At 45.0% G+C, this 15,410-nt stretch overlaps 2 protein-coding genes across 2 annotated transcripts in view; one reads left to right on the forward strand and one right to left on the reverse strand.

Annotated features, from left to right (window-relative positions):
• The window catches only part of LOC122939925 (zinc finger protein 501-like), a 551,407-nt gene that overhangs the window by 240,544 nt on the left and 295,453 nt on the right, over positions 1-15,410 (reverse strand). The window lies entirely within an intron of this gene.
• The window catches only part of LOC122941936 (zinc finger protein 436-like), a 60,144-nt gene continuing 50,616 nt past the window's right edge, over positions 5,883-15,410 (forward strand). The window contains exons 1-4 of the mRNA XM_044299433.1: positions 5,883-5,898; positions 5,981-6,221; positions 6,305-6,399; positions 8,265-8,367. Coding sequence (XP_044155368.1) covers positions 6,020-6,221; positions 6,305-6,399; positions 8,265-8,367 — 400 coding nt within the window. The 5' untranslated portion in view covers positions 5,883-5,898; positions 5,981-6,019. The remainder of the gene's footprint in view (positions 5,899-5,980; positions 6,222-6,304; positions 6,400-8,264; positions 8,368-15,410) is intronic.

Consider the following 15,410-nt stretch of genomic DNA (forward strand, 5'->3'; position numbering starts at 1 on the left):
ATGCTGCACTGGGATACAGAAGTGGATGTGCTAGCTGATGGTGCTTACGAAGATCCAGGTGCAGGGCAGGAGGCATCAGGGCCTGCGTCTTGGACAGGGGATTGGCCAGCACGTAACACAGGGGAAGAGGAGGCAGTGGTGTGACCCGCAGACACTGATTGTGAACCCAGGCATTCGGCCCACCTATTAGGGTGCTTTGATGCCATGTGGGGGATCATGCCGGTGGTGGTGAGGTTGCTAGTGTTCACGCCTCTGCTCATTTTGGTATGGCACAGGTTGCAAATGACAATTTTTTTATCGTCCGCACTTTGCTCAAAAAAGTGCCAGACTGGCGAACACCTACCCCTTGGCAAGGGAGATTGCTGCAATGGGGTGCTCCGGGGAACAGTTGCGGGCCTGTTTGGTGTGGCCTGCCTTCTCCCTTTTGCCACCCCAACTGCCTCTTCCAGCCTGTTGCGGTGCTGTGGATCCCTCCCCCTCTGTACTGCTGTCCTCACTTGGCTTGCCTCCTTCCCAGGTTGGGTCAGTGGTTTCATCGTTCACCACCTGCTCTTCGACTTCCTCACTCTGGTCATCCTCCTGACTTGTTGACCTAACAAGAACTTCACTTATTGACAAGTGTGTCTCATCCTCATCATCAACCTCTCGAGACACTAATTGCCGTTGACTTATTGGCAACTGTGTTTCATCATCATCATCCTCCTTGTGAAACACTAATTGCCGTTCCCCACCATCATCTTCTTCTGACTGTGGATGCTCAAGAGTTTGGGAATCAGTGCACAAGATCTCCTCATGTCCCTCTTCAAGCGGGCTTGGCGGGAGTCCCAAATCAAGGAATGGCGCTGAAAAGAGCTCCTCGGAATATCCGATTGTGGGATCACTTGTTTGCCAAGACTCTCCATGTTAGGAGAAAGGAGGATCAAGGTGAGGATTCTGTTGACCAGATTCTTGGCTACTGAGACTGGACTTTGTGGAAGAGAGGGTGGTGCTTAACCGACTGGAAGCATTATCTGCTGCAATCTAGGGCTGCAACGATTAATCGATGTAATCGATTATATTCGATAACTGGATTCGTTGTCGACGAATCCAGTTATCGAATAATCGCCGATTCGTTGCTATGCGGGCGGGCGGGCGCTGCATCTTTATTTTACCTTTTTACAATGACGCTCCTGTAACAGCCAGGCAGAGCGGACGGCGGCGTAACGTCACTCACTCACGTGACACGCCTGCTCCGCCTCCTTCATTCATGAGGTGGGCGGAGCAGGTGCGTCACGTGAGTGAGTGACGTTGCGCCGCCGTCCGCTCTGCCTGGCTGTTACAGGAGCGTCATTGTAAAAAGGTAAAATAAAGATGCAGTGATTAATCCGACTTATAATCATCGGGGCCGGGGCTGTTATGGGGAGGGGGGAGGATCTGTCTATGGCACTGCTATGGGGAGGGGGGGTCTGTGTATAGCACTGCTATGGGGAGGGGGGAGGATCTGTCTATGGCACTGCTATGGGGAGGGGGGGTCTGTGTATAGCACTGCTATGGGGAGGGGGGGATCTGTCTATGGCACTGCTATGGGGAGGGGGGGGTCTGTGTATAGCACTGCTATGGGGAGGGGGGAGGATCTGTCTATGGCACTGCTATGGGGAGGGGGGGTCTGTGTATAGCACTGCTATGGGGAGGGGGGAGGATCTGTCTATTGCACTGCTATGGGAAGGGGGATATGTGCACTGTTATGAGGAAAGGGATCTGTGCACTGTTATGCCCATAACAGTGCACATATCCCCCTCTCCATAACAGCGCCACCCACAGATCCCCCTCTCCATAACTACGCCGTCCACAGATCCCCCTCTCCATAACTGCGCCGTCCACAGATCCCCCATAATAGTGTCATCCACAGATCCCCCATAAGTGTCGTCCACAGATCCCCCATAAGTGTCGTCCACAGATCCCCCATAAGTGTCGTCCACAGATCCCCCATAAGTGTCGTCCACAGATCCCCCATAAGTGTCGTCCACAGATCCCCCATAAGTGTCGTCCACAGATCCCCCCATAAGTGTCGTCCACAGATCCCCCATAAGTGTCGTCCACAGATCCCCCATAAGTGTCGTCCACAGATCCCCCATAAGTGTCGTCCACAGATCCCCCATAAGTGTCGTCCACAGATCCCCCATAAGTGTCGTCCACAGATCCCCCATAAGTGTCGTCCACAGATCCCCCATAAGTGTCGTCCACAGATCCCCCATAAGTGTCGTCCACAGATCCCCCATAAGTGTCGTCCACAGATCCCCCATAAGTGTCGTCCACAGATCCCCCATAAGTGTCGTCCACAGATCCCCCATAAGTGTCGTCCACAGATCCCCCATAAGTGTCGTCCACAGATCCCCCATAAGTGTCGTCCACAGATCCCCCATAAGTGTCGTCCACAGATCCCCCATAAGTGTCGTCCACAGATCCCCCATAAGTGTCGTCCACAGATCCCCCATAAGTGTCGTCCACAGATCCCCCATAAGTGTCGTCCACAGATCCCCCATAAGTGTCGTCCACAGATCCCCCATAAGTGTCGTCCACAGATCCCCCATAAGTGTCGTCCACAGATCCCCCATAAGTGTCGTCCACAGATCCCCCATAAGTGTCGTCCACAGATCCCCCATAAGTGTCGTCCACAGATCCCCCATAAGTGTCGTCCACAGATCCCCCATAATAGTGTCGTCCACAGATCCCCCATAATAGTGTCGTCCACAGATCCCCCATAATAGTGTCGTCCACAGATCCCCCATAATAGTGTCGTCCACAGATCCCCCCATAATAGTGTCGTCCACAGATCCCCCCATAATAGTGTCGTCCACAGATCCCCCCATAATAGTGTCGTCCACAGATCCCCCCATAATAGTGTCGTCCACAGATCCCCCATAATAGTGTCGTCCACAGATCCCCCATAATAGTGTCGTCCACAGATCCCCCATAATAGTGTCGTCCACAGATCCCCCATAATAGTGTCGTCCACAGAGCCCCCATAATAGTGTCGTCCACAGAGCCCCCATAATAGTGTCGTCCACAGAGCCCCCATAATAGTGTCGTCCACAGAGCCCCCATAATAGTGTCGTCCACAGATCCCCCATAATAGTGTCGTCCACAGATCCCCCATAATAGTGTCGTCCACAGATCCCCCCATAATAGTGTCGTCCACAGATCCCCCCATAATAGTGTCGTCCACAGATCCCCCCATAATAGTGTCGTCCACAGATCCCCCCATAATAGTGTCGTCCACAGATCCCCCCATAATAGTGTCGTCCACAGATCCCCCCATAATAGTGTCGTCCACAGATCCCCCATAATAGTGTCGTCCACAGAACCCCCATAATAGTGTCGTCCACAGATCCCCCATAATAGTGTCGTCCACAGATCCCCCATAATAGTGTCGTCCACAGATCCCCCATAATAGTGTCGTCCACAGATCCCCCATAATAGTGTCGTCCACAGAGCCCCCATAATAGTGTCGTCCACAGAGCCCCCATAATAGTGTCGTCCACAGAGCCCCCATAATAGTGTCGTCCACAGAGCCCCCATAATAGTGTCGTCCACAGAGCCCCCATAATAGTGTCGTCCACAGAGCCCCCATAATAGTGTCGTCCACAGATCCCCCATAATAGTGTCGTCCACAGATCCCCCATAATAGTGTCGTCCACAGATCCCCCATAATAGTGTCGTCCACAGAGCCCCCATAATAGTGTCGTCCACAATTTGTTTTAATATGGCCTTTGAACATCATTTTTCAAGTAAGATCATATAAACCTCTCTGTTTTGTAATTTTGTCGTTTTTCCCGATTAATCGATTAATCGTAGAAATTAATCGGCAACTAACCGATTATTCAAATAATCGTTAGCTGCAGCCCTACTGCAATCCAACCGACCACCTGGTTGCACAGGTGTGACGTCGAGAGCGGTTCCCTGCGCCACCCTCAAACTGGGACATGAAGCTAGGTATCGTGGATGATTGTTTTTCTTGTGCTCCGGCAGCAGGCACAGTTTCACCGTGTCCAGGGCCATGGCCTCTGCGTGCACCATCAGCAGCACGGCCACTTAATAGTCACAGTAGCAGAGTAAACAGTCATAATGGGTTATCTAGATGTGATAACTAGTGTAGAGAGAATCAAAGTCCATGAAGTGGAATTCGATCTGAGTTTCAGGGAAAATCCGATTTGCCGCAAAGCCGAAAATCCTTGTGCTTCGTGGTAATTAATAAATTTTCCCTGAATGGCGGTAAAAATTTTAAAAACTTACCTTATTTGTTTGAGCACGAAGAGCCAGCCAGCTCCATCTTGACTGGAGATCCTGCGTGAAATCCCGTGCGCGGTGACCTATGACATCACCACGCTGGTCGACTTGTGAGATTTCGTTCTAGATCTTCATTTAAGATGGCGGCAGCCGGCTCTTCGCGATCAAATGGAAGAGGGTATGATTTTATTCATTTTTACAATGTACACTGTAATATTGATGTCAGATGCCGCGATCAGCTGTGAATGTGAAGGGGTACAATCGCTGTTCCCTGTTATTGCACCCACAACTTACAAAGAAATGCGCTTTGTGATTAAGTAATTCGTCAGTAATCAAATGTTTTATGAAATTCAATGAAGCAGCCAAATCGATTTTTTTCCAATAATTCGCTTATCACTAGTGATAACTCGCCAAGTGTGTGTTAACTCTGCTACATCCGTAGGTCACAAGAACAAAGCAAATATAGAAATCAGTACCAGTCTGTTCATTCTTTGTGACGAGGGAGGTGTGTGGGAGATCAGGGTGTGCCAGTCTGCAGGGTCAGTAGATATTATCATCTGTACCAGGACACAGCTACGGGTAGATGCTGGAGCGAAGAATAGGGAATTGTCATGGGTCAGAAAGGAGGATGCACAAGAGCTGTTGGCACACTACAAACATAGAATGGAGCAGCCATGCAGGGCGGAACGTAGCGCTGGGCCGATGTGCTCTGCACTGCAAAGTCATGCTACCATGAGATTCTGTATGAGTTTTTGCAGTTGCAAAATTGTGAGATCTCGTTACTTACCACAAGATTTCACAGTGTAAAGCTAAAACAGCCTTTCTTTTGCCTTGAAGCCGGGGAATGTGAAGAGAGTGACATAGTGCTTTCTGTTTGGCTGCCTGGCGGTGGCTGTTTCACAGGAGTCGGCTGATTTGCATGCTGTGCACGTGTCAGTGATACAGTAATTACTGTAGGTTTTCTTAAAAATACATAATTACTTATTTTTAGAAATGAAATAGCTATTATTTAAAACAAAAAAAAATGGCGATAGGGTCTCTAAGTTCTACAAAGGTCTGATCTTTAAAGGGTTGGTTAATATCTTACAAATGTCTCCTCTTATTATCTCCAGTAATTGTACTTTACATGAGATTTTGTAGGATTTTACATCGTCTCATCTTCTCTCCATTCAGGTTCCTACAATATATGATCCGCTCAGTGGATATCTTCTATATAAGATTCTTCTCCTGATTGACCCGTCAAGGATGGATAGGGACATGGACAAGATGGCAGAGAGTATAATAAATCTCACCCTAGAGATCCTCTTCCGCCTTACTGGAGAGGTGAGAGATTCTGATGATGTCACATTACATCATCTTATCTATGTTACTAACAGATGGACATGACTGGAAAGGTGAGGGACTCTGGAGATGTATGGAGTGATATTTATTACTGTGTCTCTCCATAACCAGGACTACACAGTAGTGAAGAAGACCTCTAGTGAGCGCTGTCAAGCCCCTGTGTCTGAAGGATGGGGAAGAACCCTGAGCCCAATTACGGGGCCTCCACCTCACCCCCTGATACATGAGGAAATCAATAGAGAGAAGATCCTAGAACTCACCACCAAGATGATTGAGCTGCTGACTGGAGAGGTGACACTGCTGGGAATGCTGGGGCATTATACCGGAACGCTATGAAGGGATCTGGGTGATGACTGTATCATTGTGTTGTCAGGTTCCTATAAGGTGTCAGGATGTCACCGTCTATTTCTCCATGGAGGAGTGGGAGTATTTAGAAGGACACAAAGATCTGTACAAGGACGCCATGATGGAGGATCACCGGCCCCTCAAACCACCAGTTAAGGAAGAGAGACAACCACCAGAGAGATGTCCCAGTCCTCGTTTTCCACAGGATAATAAAGTAGCTGAAGAAAAGGGTCTCAAGATAGAGGATCATCGGCCCCTCACATCACCAGGTAATAGACATGACTAAATACACACGTCCTCTCATTATTTGTATGTAAGGAATAAATTCAGTCACTGGATGTGTTTCCTACAGTTAAGGAAGAGAGAAGAACACCGGAGAGATGTCCCAGTCCTCTTCTTCCACAGGATGGTTCAGAAGAACATCACAATGTCCCACAGGATGATCAGGTAGATAGAGATAAGGTCTCATGAAACTCACCCTGTGATCTGTAGAAGATCTTGTGTTCAGTCTTGTATTATCCAATAGTAGAGATGAGTGAATTTCTTGAAATTTGTTTAGGAAGATTAGATTCGGGCACAAAAAAAATTCGACCCAAAACAAAAGTTCTCACATGAGATTTGTGTATGGCACTCTGAAGTCTCCTAGAACTCATATTTTTGTCTTGTCTTTTTTCATTTATTTAAAAAAAAGGTCTCTTTTCTCTTTCAAGCTCCTTAACGCAAAGACAACATTAGTAGTGTCAGAGTGACAGTGAGATATATGGCTGTGGCTAAACGCTTGATGGTGTTAACAAACAGCCTGTTTAATAACATATTTTACTGTTGGTTTGGTTATGCTTTATAAAGTAAAACAAAAAATTGTGTGTTGGGGGGGGGGGGGTCAGCTGCTTGCCTGTGTTTATACACACACACGGTAGTATCAAAAATAAGCATCCAATAATTCTCCTTTTTGTTGGGTAGCAGCAGTACAGTATGGAACTTGACAGAAAGGAAATCTGTGGCTCTGTAGGAGTAGTATTAGCATCAGCAGTAGTACCACAGTATTGACCTGAAAGACAAGGCAGGAGTTGTGCAGCTGTGCAGGGGTAGTATTAATGGCATTAGGTGGAGCAGCAGCTGCACCACAGTCTGCTACATGGTAGACAGCAGTGGCATCATTGGGCTGGCGATAAATGTCCATTAGCCGATCTGTTCATTGAAATCAACCAGAGGTGTGTAGAAATTCTCACGGATCTCTGCCTGATCCATTTTAACAAATGTAATGTTTTCTACATTTGCCAAGATAAATTTTGTCTGCTTTAGTGTGACGACGACACATGCCATGCTGAATGCCCTAGTATGACCAATGGTATGTGTCAGGATCACAGGACTCAGGGTATGAGCTTAAAGGAACCCAGATTTTAATGTCAACCTCCCACTCTGCTACTTTGAGCCCTTGAACTATCTGACTTCCACATAAGGGATATTAGCTGCCACAATTTGTCATATTAGGCGGACAAGAGGTCTTTAACTAGATAACTTACAATTACCCACTCAAACCCACTATGCTCCCTTTTAATACACAAATATACGTAGCACTTTTTCTAAGGTGGTGGAATCGTTTAGAACACAAGAAGGCTCTTATTAAAGTGAAGTTTTAATATCCAAAGGATAATATGTAGAAAAATACAGTTATCAAAATGTAAAAATACAATGACATACAAATAGAATGTAATAAAATAACAGTTTGAAAATAAAAAGTATAAAAGAAATGGAACTTAATACGTTACGAGATGGTAGATGTTCGGTTGTCTTGGGGTAGTATGAAAGTCGGCCAAATCATCAAACGAGTTGTTGCCCAAAGAAATTACAATTTGCTAAAGGAACACACACACCTTAAGAAGGTAGGCAGATTCCACCACTAGCCCCTCTTCCTCTGATGTCATGGAGAGGCTAGTGTGTACAGTATGCTAATGGCTATTTATGACCAAGTTTTATGAGGTCAGTTTACCATAGTTTTTGGCTCCGAATCTGTCTGCTAAGATATACTTTCTTGTGGGCATCATAGTGACTTCATATCACCTTCATCCAGTACTTGAGGAGTTCCTTAATTACTGCATCTTACAGAGCTCTGATTGAGGTGGTATTAACACATTTGAATAAGGAACCAATGGGTTGAATTTATACAGGAGACCTGCAGATATTTGGGTGAGATAACTTCAGGGTATTTTTGCTCATCATGTTAATTACTGATCTCTTACTCTTTTGATCATATAAACATTCCACACGCCTTCTCCAACCGTCTGATGACTTTTACAATAATTGTTTCTCAGCTTTTGGATCCGGGAAAAGATCGGAACACTATATATGTTACAGAGACAGATGTGATGGATGATGAGCAGAGAATAGAGGACTTTCCTGCAGATAACCGCCCAGGTGAGTAGTAACCACTCAAAGCAGAGAAGAATCGCAGAGCTTATTCATTCACTGGATGCAACAGGTTTGTGTTTAGTTAAAAAACACAGGTTTTTTTCATCTAAAATACAGATTAAATATTAATGAAAATGTGATGCTGTTATAGGTGATAACATGTGCTGAGCATTTATAATATACAGGGAGTGCAGAATTATTAGGCAAGTTGTATTTTTGAGGATTAATTTTATTATTGAACAACAACCATGTTCTCAATGAACCCAAAAAACTCATTAATATCAAAGCTGAATATTTTTGGAAGTAGTTTTTAGTTTGTTTTTAGTTTTAGCTATTTTAGGGGGATATCTGTGTGTGCAGGTGACTATTACTGTGCATAATTTTTAGGCAACTTAACAAAAAACAAATATATACCCATTTCAATTATTTATTTTTACCAGTGAAACCAATATAACATCTCAACATTCACAAATATACATTTCTGACATTCAAAAACAAAACAAAAACAAATCAGTGACCAATATAGCCACCTTTCTTTGCAAGGACACTCAAAAGCCTGCCATCCATGGATTCTGTCAGTGTTTTGATCTGTTCACCATCAACATTGCGTGCAGCAGCAACCACAGCCTCCCAGACACTGTTCAGAGAGGTGTACTGTTTTCCCTCCTTGTAAATCTCACATTTGATGATGGACCACAGGTTCTCAATGGGGTTCAGATCAGGTGAACAAGGAGGCCATGTCATTAGATTTTCTTCTTTTATACCCTTTCTTGCCAGCCACGCTGTGGAGTACTTGGACGCGTGTGATAGAGCATTGTCCTGCATGAAAATCATGTTTTTCTTGAAGGATGCAGACTTCTTCCTGTACCACTGCTTGAAGAAGGTGTCTTCCAGAAACTGGCAGTAGGACTGGGAGTTGAGCTTGACTCCATCCTCAACCCGAAAAGGCCCCACAAGCTCATCTTTGATGATACCAGCCCAAACCAGTACTCCACCTCCACCTTGCTGGCGTCTGAGTCGGACTGGAGCTCTCTGCCCTTTACCAATCCAGCCACGGGCCCATCCATCTGGCCCATCAAGACTCACTCTCATTTCATCAGTCCATAAAACCTTAGAAAAATCAGTCTTGACGTTTCAGCTTGTGTGTCTTGTTCAGTGGTGGTCGTCTTTCAGCCTTTCTTACCTTGGCCATGTCTCTGAGTATTGCACACCTTGTGCTTTTGGGCACTCCAGTGATGTTGCAGCTCTGAAATATGGCCAAACTGGTGGCAAGTGGCATCTTGGCAGCTGCACGCTTGACTTTTCTCAGTTCATGGGCAGTTATTTTGCGCCTTGGTTTTTCCACACGCTTCTTGTGACCCTGTTGACTATTTTGAATGAAACGCTTGATTGTTCGATGATCACGCTTCAGAAGCTTTGCAATTTTAAGAGTGCTGCATCCCTCTGCAAGATATCTCACTATTTTTGACTTTTCTGAGCCTGTCAAGTCCTTCTTTTGACCCATTTTGCCAAAGGAAAGGAAGTTGCCTAATAATTATGCACACCTGATATAGGGTGTTGATGTCATTAGACCACACCCCTTCTCATTACAGAGATGCACATCACCTAATATGCTTAATTGGTAGTAGGCTTTCGAGCCTATACAGCTTGGAGTAAGACAACATGCATAAAGAGGATGATGTGGTCAAAATACTCATTTGCCTAATAATTCTGCACTCCCTGTACATGTAATTGCATGTGATAATCCAATCCACCTGCTCAATGCAATGGCTTCTTTGTACACGATTATGCTGCTCCTCCTCTCTGCGCGAAAGTGCATATAGCCCTCAGGAAGTGTGTAAGATGGACAGCACCTAAATATCACTGACTCACAGACCCCTTTATGATTTTTCACTGAGCACTTCACTAGAAAATAGTGGTGGCAGACACATTGAAAGATGAACCTATGAAGAAGCTGGCCGTAATGGTCTGGGTCTGGTTTGGAGTTTTTTATTGCAACTACTTGGGGTAATTGCAAGTAAGTCAGGAGGAAGCCGGTGGTCGATGCACAAGATGGAGCGTCCGTAGTAGAGGAGTAGGCAAATACCATAGTCAGACGGAAGCCAGTGGTCGATGCACAAGATGGAGCGCCAGTAGTAGAGGAGTAGGCAAATACCATAGTCAGAAGGAAGCCAGTGGTCGATGCACAAAATGGAGCGCCAGTAGTAGAGGAGTAGGCAAATACCATAGTCAGAAGGAAGCCAGTGGTCGATGCACAAAATGGAGCGCCAGTAGTAGAGGAGTAGGCAAATACCATAGTCAGAAGGAAGCCAGTGGTCGATGCACAAAATGGAGCGCCAGTAGTAGAGGAGTAGGCAAATACCATAGTCAGACGGAAGCCAGTGGTCGATGCACAAGATGGAGCATCAGTAGTAGAGGAATAGGCAAATACCATAGTCAGAAGGAAGATTGAAACAGGGGGCAGTTCTTGCCCCAGAGAAAGAAAATCTGGCAGAATCCTTGCTTTGCCAGTTAAGTACCCATAGGTCAAATTAATAAATGTAATTCATATTTATAATCAGTAGAACTTTACGAATCATCTGATATCAAATATGACTGGAAGACAATACAGTGTGCCTGAGAACCTTTATATCTCGAAGAGGGAATTTCCGATTTGCTTGCAGATTTCCTGGAAGGTGTGTTAGAATAACCCCAACCCTTTCTAAAGAGATTGTTCATTTCATATTTTCCTAACCTATGAAATATGAAGAAAATATGGAAAAATATGAAATCTATGGATTGGAGGTGACTTTAAGATCATCTTCCTTCTTGTACCAACCAACTGCATGATAAGGCTCTGTCATTTTCTTCTGAAGTTTCTGACCGACTTAGGGGTGTTAAGACCCCTGCTGTGCTGGGGCCCGCACAGACTAGCGAGAGGGCACTTTTATGGGGTTTTGTCAAGATAATATCAGATTGATGGATACTTAACCAGGAGGTGAATAAACTTCTGGGTTGAGAAAGTTTTAACTCTTTGTGTGAATCTCTTGTGATTCTGTAATTTTATAACAGGATACATTCGCGATTTCTTCGGTAATCTGTATTGCTGAGATTGCGAAGCGTCACAGGCCCCTCTTAAATCTAGTTTGGTAAAAATGTTAGCAGAGCGGAGTCTTTCCAGCAACTCAGGAATTAGAGGAAGAGTGTAGTAATCTTATTTAGTTCTCTGTAGTCAATACATGGTATCAAGGTTGAGTCTTTCTTTTCTACCAAGAACGAAGGTGCCCCAGCTGGGAATGAGGCGGGTCGAATACATTTTCTTCCAAGTACTCTATGAGCACTTTTAATTCTGGTTCAGAGAGATTGTAAATTCTACCAAAAGGAATAGTAGCTCCAGGATGCAACTCGATGGGACAATCGTACGGATGATGAGGAGGTAGTTGATCAGCTTTTTTTCTTGCTGCAGACATCACTGAACTGTTGATACTGAGGTGGCAATTTATCATAACTCTGATGAAGAATTTTGGAAACTTTTATTTGTTTTTGGATAGATAAACATATATGACAATTGTCCTTGCAGTATTCAGAAGGAAATGTAACAGTCCTTGATTCCCAGTTAATAGAAGGATTATGGATTGCAAACCACAGAATTCCTAAAATAACCGGAAACTTGGGATAAGAAATCAGATGAAAACTAATAGTTTCATGATGATCAGGTTCAATACAGATTCAAAGTTCAATTGTCTCATGAGTTATAGGTCTAGATGATAAAGGTGATCCATCAACAGTTTCCATATCAATTGGCATGCATTTTGTTCTATGCGCAATGTTATTATCAAGCGCAAATCGTAAGTCCATGAAATTTCCACCTGCACCAGAATCTAACATGGCAGAGCATTGCACTTTATGGCTCCCATCTATGACCTGTATTGGAATGACAAAATGAGAAGATAATGACTACATAGTTTTTTTGCTTTGGGTTACAGCTGAGATAGTCTGCATAAATAAATCTGGCAGTTCAAAATTGCTATCTGCCTTAGCACTAGTGCAAGCTTTAGACCTTTGAAACTTGTTGGGACAGTTAATGGCATAATGTCCTGAGCCCCCTCAATAAAGGGAAAGATTTTCTGTACAGCGCCTCGTTTTCTCTACCGCACTAAGAGGTTTTCAGATGACATCAATCTGCATAGGTTCTGATAAGGATTCAGTCTTTTGCTGTGTGTTCAATGCTGATTGAGTGAAGGAGTAAGTAGGTTTGTTTCCAAATATATGCAGTCTCTCTTTTCTACATTCAGTAAGTCTCTGATCAGTTCGGATGCACAGTTGTATAAAATTCTCCAAATTATCAGGAGCCTCATCCTTCACTAGCTCTGATAACCCTCATCAAAATTGACTCCTTTGGGCTGCTAGATTCCATGTGGTGTCAGCTACCCAATGATGAAATTCCGCTGTGTATTCAGCAACTGAGCGACGTCTTTGTCGAAGATTATGCAATTTGGTCCCAGCTGTGGCACAACGATTAGGGTCATCAAAAACTTGATCCATAGCAGTGATAAAGTTATCTAAATCATTGAGGAGGTTACAGTTCTTTTAGAGTGTCACGGTGGGGAGTGAAGGAAACCCCCCACCGTACATTGTGGGGATTATAAGGTAACAGCTAGGCCTGAAAACAGGGAAAAGGGAGCTGGTAACAACTAAGCATCCCTAAATTCTATCCCTGACCTCCTGACTGTATGAGCCGCCCTTGATGGTATGGGGGCTCATACTCTCGAACCTTGGCCCTACTTAGCCTAACGGTCCCTGCAATATGGCGTCAGAAGGTGGAGACAACCGATTCCTCCATGACACGGAGGAACCGGAGTCTCCAACAGGCCTAGCAACAAAGGGGAAGAAAGCAGCCAGCAGTGGACGACACTACAGGTAAGTTTCCAGAGGCAGAGATCACCACTGCCAACGAGATCAACATGGACAGCTGTACCAGGAACTCAAGCCGTACACGCCGCTACCACTGAATCCTGGTAATGTGCATAGGCCCAAACACACACACCAGGCAGGACCCAGCACGAACACCAAACACCAGTAATAACAGCCTGGACCACCATGCAGCAAGTACCATGGCGGCACCAGGCCAAGCTGCTTGTAGTTCCCCCTCCAGGGAACTCCAGGGACCCCCTTTCCTGAGGTTAGGACATACAAAGGATATGTCTGGCATCTATGCTGACCTAAAATACCAAACAGGCCAGATATGAAAGACCAAACCAGACTTAACAACAAACCCCAAACATAAACCCACGCCAAACATACAAGTGAGGTAGGGTAACAACAACAGACACAAAGGGGTGACATCATAAGACATCAGGTGACATCGGTGTCCCATAAGGTGGCCCTCAAGGACTGGGCAGATGGAAAAGCACCAGCTCATCAAGACACTGAAGACACTCTGACCTCAAGCGCACAACTCAGAACAATAGGAGCCAAGAGGCCACACCCAGCTCCATCTTGTACACACCTTAACCTCATACACACCAGAAATGGGCAGGGAAACAGCCTTAAAGGGGAAGTGCACACGCATGCATAACAAACAACACGTTGCCACCGAAAACCATCATGCACGGCGAAAGTGTAAAGGGAAACTACCACTAAGCCGTGACAGGGAGGCCCATGCAAGAGCTTTATCTGTCAGAAGATTGATGATAAATAGCACTTTTTTACTGTTACTAGTAAAAGAAGCAGGTTGCATTTGGAAATATATGCAGCATTGATTAAGGAATCCTCAGTAATGGTGATGATCCCCACTGAACTTTGATACGGGTATACGGGTATTTAAATCAGGGCCTGAGTTGCGCATATCCAGAAGTTGTTTTTGCAGTTCAATAATTTTTTGTTGTTGATCCAGCAGCAGGGTTTGTAGCTTAGAAAATTTTTCTTGGTAAGTAGAACCAAATTTTTGAAGCTCAGCCACTTTTTGCCTTAAAGTGGTCACAGACTCCATTTTTGGGCGAGATTATTCTATAACGGTCCGGGTCTGGTTCAGAGTCTTTTATTGCAACTACTTTGGGTAATTGCAAGACCGATATCATAGTCAGGAGGAAGCCAGTGGTCGATGCACAAGATGGAGCATCAGTAGTAGAGGAGTAGGCAAATACCGTAGTCAGAAGGAAGCCAGTGGTTGATGCACAAGATGGAGCGTCCGTATAAGCAGCAGAGCAGGAGAGACTAGCTTGATTAAAGGCTGAGAGCACAATAATCTTGCAAGGCAGGAAGTGCAAGGCTGGGTTTAAATAGGATGTTCAATCAGGGAACAGGTTTGAGCAAACCAAGGAGGCGGAACCTGAAAATAGGCACAGGGAACTAGGCTTTAGTTCAGCACAGGAGCTGTCCGGAAAGCTGAACAGCTCAGTTGGGACACAGGAGTTCCTGGGTTCAAGTCCTGACACTGGCTTTTACACAGAAGTGGAAAACTGCAATAGAACAGCCTAGTGACTTAATATAATGATCTACTGGTCTTGTCTCTGAGGTCTACTGTTAGATTGTAGTGTGTTTTGCCATTGTTTTCTTAGGGTACTTTCACACTAGCGTTGCTGGATTCCGGCAGGCAGTTCCATTGCTGGAACTGCCTGCCAGATCCATTAATCTGTATGCAAACGGATAACATTTGTAGACGGATCCGGATCTGTCTCACAAATGTATTGCAATACCAGATCTGTCTCTTCGGTTGTCATCTGGAAAAACGGATCCGGTATTTATCTTTTTCACATTTTTAAAGGTCTGCTCATGCGCAGACCGCAAAACCGGATCTGTTTTCCGGAACACTTAGGGCTGGATCCGGCATTAATGCATTTCAATGTGAAATAATGCTGGATCCTGCATTCCAGCAAGTTTTCCGGAATTTCGGACAGAGAAAATACAGCAGCATGCTGCGGTATTTTCTCAGTCCAAAAACCGTACAGTGACTGAACTGAAGACATCCTGATGCATACTGAACAGATTGCTCTCCATTTAGAATGCATTAGGATAAAACTGATCAGTTTTTTTCCGGTATTGAGCCCCTAAGACGGAACTCAATGCCG

The sequence above is a fragment of the Bufo gargarizans genome, chromosome 6 (genome assembly GCF_014858855.1).
Source record: "Bufo gargarizans isolate SCDJY-AF-19 chromosome 6, ASM1485885v1, whole genome shotgun sequence".
Classification (NCBI taxonomy): Eukaryota; Metazoa; Chordata; class Amphibia; order Anura; family Bufonidae; genus Bufo; species Bufo gargarizans.